This window comes from Notamacropus eugenii, chromosome 4, assembly GCF_028372415.1.
Source record: "Notamacropus eugenii isolate mMacEug1 chromosome 4, mMacEug1.pri_v2, whole genome shotgun sequence".
Classification (NCBI taxonomy): domain Eukaryota; kingdom Metazoa; phylum Chordata; class Mammalia; order Diprotodontia; family Macropodidae; genus Notamacropus; species Notamacropus eugenii.
Genome location: NC_092875.1, coordinates 11,257,349 through 11,269,997, shown reverse-complemented (window position 1 = coordinate 11,269,997; position 12,649 = coordinate 11,257,349). Strand labels below are relative to the sequence as shown.

General features: G+C 48.8%; 1 protein-coding gene across 3 annotated transcripts in view; it reads right to left on the bottom strand.

Moving 5' to 3' along the window:
* The window catches only part of TXNRD2 (thioredoxin reductase 2), an 82,868-nt gene that overhangs the window by 30,794 nt on the left and 39,425 nt on the right, over nucleotides 1–12,649 (bottom strand). For all 3 annotated transcript variants that reach the window (XM_072599783.1, XM_072599781.1, XM_072599782.1), the window contains one exon: nucleotides 11,006–11,180. In XM_072599783.1, coding sequence (XP_072455884.1) covers nucleotides 11,006–11,180 — 175 coding nt within the window. The remainder of the gene's footprint in view (nucleotides 1–11,005; nucleotides 11,181–12,649) is intronic.

The window sequence follows — 12,649 nt, the reverse complement described above, 5'->3', positions numbered from 1 at the left end:
AAGCAGGAAGAAAAGCTGATCTGACCCTTGCTCCCTGGTGACCTTGGGCAGGTCCCTACCCCTCCTTAGGACTTAGTTTCCTCCTCTGTAAAGGATGGGTTCCTCTGATAAAACTGTCCCTTGTCATTTTTAGAAGGGAACACCCTGGCCTTCCCACGTGGAGCTGGGCTGGCCATCCGAGTTCTTAGAAGGGTCAGTGGACGACTTTTGCTCTAATTAACCAACCAGCTTCATGTCCTCTTTGGGTTCAAGTGCCAAGGCGGTGATTAGTATCTGGCTCTCAAGGCTGAGGACCCATGTTCAGATGCTGCCTCTGACTCCTAGGAGCTGTGTGATGATTTTAACACAATTTAATGATTGTAAAGGACTCAGCCCAGTGCCCAGCACTCTAGGCCCCTGAGAGGGAGTCCCCAGGACCTCCCTCTCTCCTCCTACTCCCCCCAGTGACCACATTCCTGGAGAACTTTGACTAGTGAGAGAAGCAGACAAAGATGCGTCAAGGGCAAACAGTCCCCTGAGCAAAGGTACTGAGTGTCCAGAGAAGGGACTGCCCAGGTCACAATTCAGAGACTTGGGGAGTCTGCTGGTGTCGGGGACTGTGTCTGCTGAAGCAGCAGTGGCTGACAATGACCTCTGCTGAGAGACACACCGAGAACCAACCTGTCACTACAAGGAAACTCAATGAGGGGACTGGGCCCTGAAGCTCATCAGAGACACAACTAAGGGGAGCTTCGTGAGGACTTCACCTTTGGCACAGGGATTCTTCCTCATGTATTCCATTACTACTTTACCATAATCCTGACCCACTGCACCCAGGGTCCTGGTGTGTGCAAACCCTGGCTTGGAGGGTTGTTTCTTTAATGACCATTCTTGCTTTACCTACTCAGTAAATATACTTTCTAAAATATAAAAGCCAATTAAGTCTGACTGTTCATCAATAGAAGCACACCAGTGGAGGCTTATAATTGACATTACTAGAAACTCCAGCAATCCTCAGGGTCACCCCTAGAACTCTGGGGACATACAGTAATTGCCCTCTGGGGACCCAGCTTGCCAGAAGCAGAATCAGAGAATCTCAGCTTTTCACAGATGGCTGTGAAACTTTTCTCTGGTTCCTTCTCATGGCTTGGCTGTTTGTGAACATGAGGCAGTCCTGACAACAAGCAAAACTATGGAGCCCACAGGCTGTGTGTGGCCTTTGTCACTGCACCTGTATCTGTCACACTGCCTGCACAGTCATGCTGCTCCTTGGATGAAGCAGAAGGAAGATGTTCAAGTGACAGGTAACATCTGATGCCATACACCACCAAATGCACGAGTCTTGGCACGGGCGGGTGGTGGAGAAGGATCTTGGACGAGATACAAGGAGGAGGGAAGCTCAAGCTGGAAGCCTTAAAGCAGATTTCCTTTTCTTTTCTAACCTTAAGTCAGATCCTTGGAGGTCTATTATTTTGTTTGCTTATGTTTTTAAAATATCCATCTTTGAGCCTTGAGAAAAAAGGGTGGTGGTGGTAATGGCAGCCTCTGAGTGCCTTTTCTTTGTTTGAGGACAAGGATTAATGATGAACTCCAAGATCTTGGCAGATAAAACATGCCCTGATCACCATTTCACACTGAGACTTAACACCATGTAGAAGACAAGCTGTTAATTGCCGAATGCTAACCCATACCCTGGGAAGTAAATCTAAAGACTGTTCATATATGTGATTGATGCAAGCGATCTCTGGGGCTCCTGACTGTCCACTTCAACACCACCTACTGAATGTGCCCAGGTCAGGTTTAGATGAGACAGATCTTAATTAAGCTCCTTCCCTTTCACATTCTCAGTTGACAGCTACAAACCTATCTGATAGCAGAATTTTGCCTGCTATGAGAAAGGGTGTAATAAATCTGGAAAATAACATGCACCTTCCTCTGAAGGCTGTCCAACCCTGGGAGGGAGGCATGCAAAATGACCCAAGAAATTCACAGAAAGCAGGTTCCACCAGGGGAGGCAACTATACAAATCCACACAAATCCGGTGTTCCCCTAATGCTCCCTCTCCACTCTCACTGCCTCAGGGCCCAGTATCCTCCCAGTCCCCTAGGCTCACACCTTAGGAATCATGCTGGACTCCTCACTATCTCTCACCCTCCATGTCCACGCTGGTAGATATCACCTCAGCAGCATTTCTTGTCCATTTCACTGCTGCAACATTTCAAGTTGATTTCACCTCTGTGGCATTCTTGTCCATTTCACCTTTGCAAAATCTCTCATCAGTTTTGCCTCTGCAAAAAAACCTCAACTACACTTCTCTCTTCTGATACTCCCCCCCCCCCATTCCCTCACACTTGGACTACAGCAGTAGCTACTGAGGGGATCTGCCTGCCTCAAGTCTCTCCCTGCTCCAACCCAGCTTCTATTCAGCCACCACTAAAAAATACAATGCACACTTTCCTAAAACCAGAGTCAAATCATGTTACCCCACTACTCATAAACTCCAGTGCTTTTGGTTATCTCCTCTGCATGACGTTTAAGGCTCTTCATAACTGGTCCCCTTCTGCCTTCCCAGTGTCCCTACAACTTCCATTTCTCCAAACACACTCTGTAGCCTCCTGGCCATTCCTTGCACATCCCACTCTGAGTCCCATCATGGTTCCTCGGCACAGGCTTGTCCCTATGACCATAGGGCTTCCCCTTCAGCTCTGGACATCCGTGGCTTCTTCCAAGTCTTAACTCAAACGCCACCTGCTGCAGCAGGCCTTTCTAGTCCTTGGGCAGGCTGGCAGTGTCTTCTTCTCTAATGGTATTACTGGTGTACCCTCCCTCATTAGTATAATCATCGTAGCAAGCATTACTTAGAGCTTTAAGGTTTGCAAAGCACTTTATATATGATCCTCACAACCATCTTGGGAAATAGGTGCTACTGTGATCCCTATTTTACAGTTGAAGAAACTGAGGTAGGCAGAGGTGAAGAGTCTTGCCCAGGGTCAATCCCTACTCACCTCTCCTGACCTATGGTAATGGTCTAAATCAGGCCATTCCTCACTCCAATCACCCTCTCTAGGCTACTTTTCCCAAAATGTCAGCCTGATCTTGCCTCTCCCGACCCAATTGATCCCAGGGGTTCCCACTGTCTAGGAGATCAAACATAAATGTGGCCTGACCTCATCCTACCTTTCCAATCTCCCCTTACCTCACTCCCTGGACACATACTCTGCCCCCAGTCACAGAGGCACCCTTTACCCCTCCTCTTCTACCTCTCTGTCTTTGCACTCACCATTCCCCCTGCCCAGAATGCTCTCCCTCCTCATTTCTGCCAGTTTCCTCCAAGATCCAGCTCAAATCTCACCTTGTTGGGGAGGTCTTTCCAAGTCCTCCCCTACCCCCCCCCATGCTTTGAGGAGCCCTCCCCTTTAAAGCGCTTCCAACTACTCTACATTTGCCTTGTATGTCCTGGTACCTGCACATATTGTTAGAAGCTCCTGGAGGGCAGGGATGGTGTATTCACCTTGCTTTATGTGCTCAGTGCTCAGCACAATGCCAGGCACACACTAAGTGCTTAATAAATACTTGTCTATAAATGCACAAAGGATGAGTGATACACAAGGAGAATTAGAAATGTGACCATGATTAGAAACACCTCTGGAGGGGTGAATGACTCAAGAGGTCCACAATACATTAACTACTGGGGGCAGGCAGATGGCAAAGTGAGTGACACTGTGACAGAGATCACTGGAGGGACAAACAGAAATGACACTGTCATCCAAGGACACCGGGGGCCATCTGGACCGGGAAAGGAAAGAGCTAACGAACTTGGGAAACAGATGACGGACAAGCCTGGCAAGGAAGTACAACACTGTGGCAACGGGGGGGGGGGGGGGGGGGGGGGAGCTTCAGTAATCCAAACAACTGATGGTGCCCCTCCCTGGTCACCTGTCTTACTGAGACAACGCAGGAGGCAGAGGAGGAGGAGGCATGAAAGACTAGCCTCAGATCCTGGCTCAGCCATGCTCTGGGGATTTGGGTCAAGTCTCTGCATCTCTCTGGGACTCAACGTGGTCAGATGAGTCAGCCTCATGGGATAAAAGCCTCACATGACCCAGATCAGACACACACCATCAGAAGACACTCAGTCAAACAGGGTAGCTCCAGCGAGGGCTCACAAGGAAATGGCTCACGCACCCCCAGAGGGATTCACCTCAGCTACAAGGAGGGCCTTTGACACACAGGTTTTTATTAGATGCTGATTGAGCCTCCTTCCTTAAGGACCTCCCTGGGGAGATTGGGGGCCCCCTCTAAGGCTCAGGGAGTAGGGGGAGAGCCATAGGCCCTGACCCACCTGTGACCCCCGCCATCCCAGTCTTTGCAGGCTCCTCAAAGGAATAAACAGTCATCATTTATTGCTCCATCTCTGGACATGAGACAGAAGGCCTATGCAGGTATACACCAGAATCTTTTTATGCAAATATATTTAATATGCCTTTGCTGGAAGCTCACTTTTAACCTTCAGTCAGCAGTGGTCCAGTGTTTAGTATGCCAGGTCTTAAGTCAGGAAGTCTCATTTTCCTCAGTTCAAATCAGCTGCAGACACCACTAGGTTGGTGACCCTGGGCAAGTCTCTTGACCTGTCTGACTCAGTTTCCTGAACTGTCAAATGAGCCAGGGAAAGAATGGCAAACCACTCCAGTGTCTTTGCCAAGAAAACCCCAAATGGTTCATGAAGAGTTGGACACGACTGAACAAAAGCACCAGAAACTACAGTGGGAGAAGCAGGCACCGTGTTAAACACTGGATACAGAGACAAACAAGAAGGTGGTACCTGCCCTTGAGGAGCGCCTTGTCTAATGGTGGAAACAGGGAGGGAAGGCACTAAGAGGGAAGAGCAGCTTAAAAAGGAGGCTCTTCCATTTACTGGACATAAACCCACTATAAATAAATGCAGACCTACTCTAAAGGAGCAGAGGCCCGACGTTCAAGAGAATCACTGTGAGCCGCTGGGGAGATGGGGAACCAGGGTTCCAGGACCAACATTTGAGAGCTTCAGAGAGCAGCTTTCTAAACATTCTGAAGCCCTGCCTTAATCCTTGAAGGATCCATGACTGGCTGGTGCAGAGACCCTCCTCTCAGACATGAGTCACGGCAGTCACAGCTCAGCAAAGGTCCTCACTGGCTGCTCCGGGTCGGACCTCCTGAGAACACAGGGTCAGATGGAAACACGTCCCCTTCCCCCGATCAGGTGTGACATGAGGGCTGCTTTGGAAAGCTCAGGCTGAGTACCACTTTAGAGAGGGCCTATAATCGCTCAGATCTCCTGCAATCATATCTCATCCTGGTACTACCGATAGGATTTTGTTAATTAAACCCTGAAGCCCTCTAATTCAGGATACAACTAGTTAACTCTCCAGGCTGGATCCCGCTAACCCAACAGGCTGACTTTTTTCAATCAGCGGCGTAATTGGCACATCTGCAGACAGGAAATCCTCCACACCGCTAAGTTTCCCAGTCTATTATCTGGGACACCTGGTGTGGGTGTGTTGATACAGGGAAAAACAATGAATCACAGCCCGACTACACTTCAATTAACCAGCTTTAACTGTTAATGTGCTTAATCCATAAGGGCGGAGTGTGAACAAAAGGACCTCATTCTCTTAAAATCTGTCTTGGGCAGCAGTGGAGAAACAGCCACCCAAAGCCAAGCTTGGATGAGGGAGGCCAAGGTGCACCCGACACAGGGGGGTACTGCCTGGGCCAACAGGGATTAACTGGTCTGGGGAGGGAGTATCACTTGGGATTGGGGGCATTGCATTCAATGCTTTTTAAAGCTATGAATGGGTTAGGAAAGCCCAGATGTAAGGGCCTGTAGGAGATAATACACATGGCACACTTGGCAAATTGTAGGGGTGATGGAGGTATTAACGGGTGGTTTAGACTTTTGGGGAATCTCTGTCAAGGGAAAAGAGGTCCTTTCCTTTCTAGCCTTGTATGAGCAGATGGCTCTGTTACAGACTATATGAGAGGCCTTGGTTATCAGGGAACCACAGCTTTATGTCCCCACATGGCACCTTTGTCAGGAGCAGGTACCCCCAGAGCCTCTCTGTCATCTCCTCTCTAGCATCCTGGATGCACCCTTCAACACATGGCATCTCCCTGTCTGAATGGCAGTAGCCCCTTGGCGGTCACTTCTGCCTGGGCACCCCAGCATCTGGCACACAGGAAATCCTCCCTCATTACTTACTAATGGATCGCTTCTCTAAGGCAAACAGTTCATCCCCTCCTCCCCTCCCCAGTCAATGGTGGGGCCCATGAAGCCCTGGCCTCCAAAGGAGGCTGAGGAAGTAATTTCTGTTTAAAACAGGAAAAAGCCCTTGACTATTTATGAACCAATGATGAGTGAACAAGTGTGAGGGCTTAGTCACCAGGGATAGTTCGCCTCTCTAAGGGCAGCCTGGCAGCCTCCCCTCTCCAGCACCCTCACCATGTGGGTGCTGGACTCTTAGTTAGCATTCCAGCCACTCAGAAGGCTCCAACTCAAGCATCTCCCCCACTAAGGATGGGCCAGCACATTCAGTGAGTCCAGAATAAGGTGAGTCCTGGGCATTGCAGATCTCTTCCTTTCTTGGGACTCCCATCCCATCTGTGCTATCAACATGCATAGTGGGAGACTCCCCTGACTATTTCTTCTAGTGTAAGTGGCAGGATAAATTTTAGAAAAAAATCTTAAACATCAAGAAGTAGGGATAGTTTTTCTGTGAAAGGCAATGACCAGGCTCATCCCTCTGGTCAAGCTGTTTTCACCTGCTGTCCCACCTAAGTGGAGCAAGGCAATAAAAAGGTATGAAGTCTCAAAGAATGTTCCAGTTTCTGCCTAGCAAGAATACATGATCGGATCGCAGTGAAAGTCTCAGTCTCTCCTAGGAAAGGTCCTGAGACCCTCCCCCAAAGGGTCTGCCCATAAACAGAGACCATGGCCCCAGCCCACCATCTGTCCTCGGCAAACACTGGGCTGGAAGCCTCATTTCTCCTACTCACTTCATGTTTAAAGACAAATAGCCAAACATGAGAAGGCTAACACTTTAAGATTTCCTTCCCTGGCTCCACTGGATCATTAGAATTATTTAAAGGGAGTTTATTTCCAGTGACGTACGGAACTTGACAGGCCAAGAGAGAAGTCTGATGGAACAGGCGTTTGACAAGCTTTTCTCAAGAGCCCAACCTGGATTTACTTGGCGAAAATCTTAGCTCACAACCAGTTAGCCCTGGGGTAGGTCGCCCTCCCAAGCAGGCTGGAGGTGATGACCACATCCAATGAGGCAGCTGTGGACAGAGAACTGGGCCTGGAGGCAGGAAGACCTGAGATCAGCCGTGTGGCTCTTGGCAAGTCCCTTCACTTGTGTGCCTCAGTTTCCTCAGCTGTAATTTGAGAATAAAAACAGCATCTAGCTCCTACGGTTTTTGTGGGAATCAAATGAGATAATATCCATAAAGTGCTTAGCACAGTGCTTGGCACATAGTAGGGGCTTAAAATGCTTGTTCCCTCCCTCCTTCCTTCCCCAATAAGGCCCTTTACAGTTTGAAATTTGATCCCGTAAGTGATGAAAAGTGATTCTAAATATTTAGAATGAAATGGAGGACTTTCATGTGAACTTTTAACGTGGAAAAATGGCTTCATCATCCAACTAGCAGATTTAGCCAAAACACTGAGGAGCCTGGTTACGACATTCCAGCTAGAGAGAGGGCAGGCTTCTGGGATTCCACTGATGTGAGGACCCTCCCCCTGCTCTCCAACTGCTAGTCTAAGCTTGCTGCCCAGAGGGTCAGGACTTGTCCAGGAGCCCCAAGCTAACAGGTGTCAGGGGTGGATCTGGAACCCGAGTCTTCTTGGCTGGGAGGCTGGCTCCCTCTCCACTGGGTCCTGTTGCCCGGGACAAGAACCATGGCCTAGTTCTCGGGAGTTCCCAAAGTCCTTTTGGCCCATAAGCCCTGGGAGGTGGGAAGGACCAATGCTACTTCAATTTTACAGAGAGGAGAAACAGGCTCAGAAAGATAGTCACTTGTGCAAAGTCACCCACAGAGTGCCGAGCGCTGGAAGTCTGGGCCTTGTTCTCCCTTTCCCACCCTGCTGCGTTAGCCCCTCTAATCAGTTCTGTCTCCTTGAGGCTATCTGGACAATTGGCTCCTGTCATCCTGACCCAGCCCCCGTCATGTGGCTCCAAAGCACTCACTATCAAGTCCCTCATGAGAACCAGTAAGGAGCTCTGATTCTGGCCACCTCTGCCTTCCAGCACACCTTGGCCCAGACATGAATGAATGGCTGACTCAGGTCTCCATCTTCTCTCTGCCCGTTGTCTCTCCCAGGCCATTAACCCAGAGTCGAATCCAGACAGAAATGAGCTCTTCCCTCAACAGTGCTGAGGGATGCAAAGTGAGCATCACACACTGAAATGTGTGCAAATCAGTCCAGGAGGTGGGCTCCCTCAAGTCCCTGGGCCTTTATTTCCCTCCTTAAGCAAAAATAAAGGGGCTACCCTGTAGGTAACTTGTGTCTTTCCACATTTTCCCTTCTTAAAATGGTCAGGTGGCACCGTAAGAGTCCTGCCTGACTCCTAAGACACTGCAGATTTCAGGGCAAACACTACTGAGCTGAGCCTGTGGGCTCATCCTCCTCTTCCTCCACCAGATGAGACTGTCTCTGAGGGCCACTGTCCAAGGACTGAGAAGGCATCCCACTTTTTAGAAGTATCCATCAGCTCTGTCCTTCACCTAGTCTAACAGCCTTTCCATTCTTCAATAATGCTGATTACACAATCAATATTGATTCCAGGTAAAGAGGGTGGTCTTTAATAGCCAGAAAATGGAGATTGTAAGGGATGTGATAGAAGTGGTAAATCCTGAAGGTGCTAGACTCACAACCTCTGACCTCTGTTGGTCTTTTGTTTCATGGGACGTAATTGCTAGTTAAGCACCCATGTCTGAGGATCTTGGCTGCCAGCTGGACTCAAGCTTGGTGACTGAGATTGGACTCCTAGGGCAGTGGGGAGCACAGCGAGCCTGGTTTGGAGTCAAAGAGCTTGGCAAGCCTCAGTTTCCTCATCTGTCAAATGAGGGGTTGGACCCTTCCAGCTCACTATTGCCCAAGGGCTCTTCACCTTGCGTGTCCTGGAGCCCCTGGACAGTCTGCCCTGCTCAACGGAAGGGTTTTGAATCACGGAAGGCCTTGAATTGTGGTGATAATGTTCATGTCCTGTGCATCTGTGGTCCCCAGTGCAAGAACCGCTGAGCAGCAGCTCAGAGCTGGGGGTCCACAGCAATTAGAAAACATGGGTTGGAGTTCAAGTCCCAGTGCCACCCTCAGTATCCTCAAGATAACACTCTGAATAGAGCAATGGCTCCAGGACGTCTTTTCAAAGAGTGAAGGTGTGGTAGGACCCTGGGGCTGACTGTGGTTATTATCTGCACAGCCCAGTGTGCTACAAGGGCCCTCAGAGGCTGGGAGACCAAACCTCTTACTTTAGAGGGCAGCAAACACAGGACCATTGCTCTGGGAGGCCCACCCAGTGTCTAAGGTAGGCCCTACTGGTCTTCTCGTTGGATATGGAGACAATGAGATTATTTATCTACATAAAGGCCAAATCTCAGAGTGTTCAGTGAGAATTTGTGTTAGGTAGATGGCAGCCCCTCTAATCATGCCTGGGCCACCAAGGTCAGGGCAGGGGCAGGGCTGGAGCCAGAGGACCAGACCCCAAGGCATCCCCAGGACTTGATGGCAGAATTCTGGGCAGGGACCCAGTGGGCAAAGCTTCCCCTGATGCCTCCAGTAAAACACAAATGGGCTTTGCATCTGAGAGGGGCCCCTGTGCAGAAGCCTCTGCCAGTACTGAGCCCTGAAGGCTGTGAAGGCCCAGGTTTGCACTGGAGACTCCTCCTAATTCCAGGCCCCTCCTTCCCTCAAGGATTTTCTGTTTAGCCTGTGATAGCTTGTTGGTATATTTGTTTGTTTGGTGCCTCCCCATTAGATTGGAATCTCCTTTGGGGCAGCAACTGTCTTCTGCCTTCTTCTGTATCCCCAGAGCTCAGCACAGTGCCTGGCACACAGTAGGTGCTTACTAAGTTTTGATGGACTGCCTACATGCCTGCCTAGGAGGGTCAGGGCTGGTGCCTCAATCTCCCTCCCTGGCCCAGTGGAGTCTGCAGACCCTTCTGAGTTCTGACATTCTCTGACTTGGGTTCTTTCAGCTCTAATTTCCTAGAGTTCTCTAAGATCAGCTTTAGAGAGAAGGACCTGGGGACACCCTGGGGAGAGGGACATGGTGCCTGTCTTCAATACTTGAGGCATGGTCTCACCTGAGGTAGGAATTAGCCTTGGTCTTCTGAGTGCTGAAAGGCAGAAGCTAAAGGGATGCAGACAGGAATACAAAAGCTACAACCTTCTAACAGAGTTAGCCCAGGGTAGTCAGTGACTACCCCAATAGGTAGTGAGCTCCCCCTCACCCGGAGGTCTTTAAGCAGAGGACATTTCAGACACTTAGAAGAAGAGGATTCAGGCAGGGATGAGCCTCTGTAGTCTTGAATTCTACGAGACTCTTTTCTTTTTTAATCATATTTTATTTTTTCCCCAATTACATGTTAAAACAAATTTTAACATATTTTTAAAGTTTTGAGTCGCGAATTTTATCTGTCTCCTCGCCCTAAGCCAGTAAGCAATTCGACACAGGTTATACAAGTGCAGTCATGTAAAACATTTCTATGTTAATCATTTTATATGAGAAAACTCAAACAACAATAAAAAAGAAAGAGGATGAAAAATAGCCAGCTACATTTCTAAAGGCCTTGCTCCTAAAGCACCCAGGGAGATGATAGGGAGCTCACCACCCAGGCTCCTCTATGACCCAGAGACCATGTTAGGAAGGGCACCATTTGCCCTCTCCCCACCTGGGAAGGCCCATGTGGGCCACCCCAGGGACAGAAGACAAAATGCGGAAAGGGACAAGTCATTTGTTTGCGGTTCTAGATAACTCAGACTCACCTATGGCCCACATGACTGTGTCGAAGACACTCGTTTCTTCTGTGCCCACCTCGTGGTTGTTCCAGGTCACTCGGAGGCGGTTATTCTCAAGTTTTTCCAATTTTTTCATCGTGCAATGCTTCAAAAACTTTGTGCCATGGGACTCCATGTAGTCAGTCACCAATAGGGCCATTTGCTGGAAAGTAAAAACCACAAATGTTGACCCAGGAAGATGCCTTTCCAGGGGTGTGTGTGCCGCCTTCCAGAGCTGCACCTCGGTTGAGCACCTTCTTGAGCCTGCACCAGAGAGGAAAGTGCGCATGCTCTGTGGGTCAACTGTACACAAATAGGAAAGTGGAGAAAACAGCTTTGTCTTGTTTCCCATTGGGTGCAAGGTCATTACTGGTTCTGTGTGCCCTAAGAAGGTCCTGCCAGTGGGCAGTCATGGGGCCCAAGCCTACTGGGCTCCCAAACAGCCTGCCTTGGCTGGGTGTGAGGAGAACACCACAGAACACCTCCCTTGAGAAGGAAACCCCAGCTGAATGGAAAAATGGGGCAGAGGGAGGCATAAAGCCCTGGAAACCCCTGGGCACTAGCTAAAGTGGAGGGGTGGGGGTGGCGGTACAAATTCCCCATCTGAACCACCGCTGGCCATTCCACAGGTCTTACCTAGGTGCTCTGACTCGTTTTTTTTTTTTTTAAATTTTTAAAATTATTTTATTTGTTTTCAGTGTTCTACAGTCATTTTCGTATATCTTAGATTTTTTCCCCTCCCTCCCCCTCCTTCCCCCGTACCTCCCCACTCCCTCTCTGAGACAGCATACAATTTTATATAGATTCTACACATACATTCCTATTAAATGCGTTTTTGGTCTTCTTTGGCAATGAAGGACGAACACACACACATTTTCACCTCAGTCGTGTTGCACAGAAGAATTAAAATCAATGGAAGAAATCATAAAACATAACATAATACAAGAGAAAATGATCTGCTTCGTTCTGTGATCCAATTCCATAGTTCTTTCTCTGGATGTGGAATGCGTTTTGCCTCGAGTCCATTGGGAATGTTTTAAGGCCATGCGTTTCAATGAAGTACTAAGTCTACCAGAAAAAATCCTGGCACACTGTGGTCGTTGCTGTGCACAAAGTTCTCCTGGTCCTGCTCCTTTCACTCAGCATCAGTCTATATAAGTCTTTCCAGGCCTCTCTGAAGTCTTCCTGTTCATCATTTCTCATAGCACAATTGTATTCTATTACATTCATACACCATAATTTATTCAGCCATTCCCCAATGGATGGGTATCCCCTTGATTTCTAGTTCTTGGCCACCACAAAGAGTGCTGCTATAAATATTTTTGTACATGTGGGACCCTTTCCCATTTTTATGATCTCTTGGGGATACAGTCCTAGAAGCGGTATTGTTGGGTCAAAGGGTATGCACATTTTTGTAGCCCTTTGGGCATAGCTCCAAATTACTCTCCAGAATGCTTGGATCAGCTCACAGCTCCACCAACAATGAATTAGTGTTCTAACTCTCCCACATCTTCTTCAACATTTACTGACTCTTGTTATTTATGTCACTTCCTGACTGAGCCTGCTGCTTCCTGAGGGTTCTGAAGGAGGTGTGGGAGAAAGGGCACTGACCCAGACCAGGAGAGCCAGAGG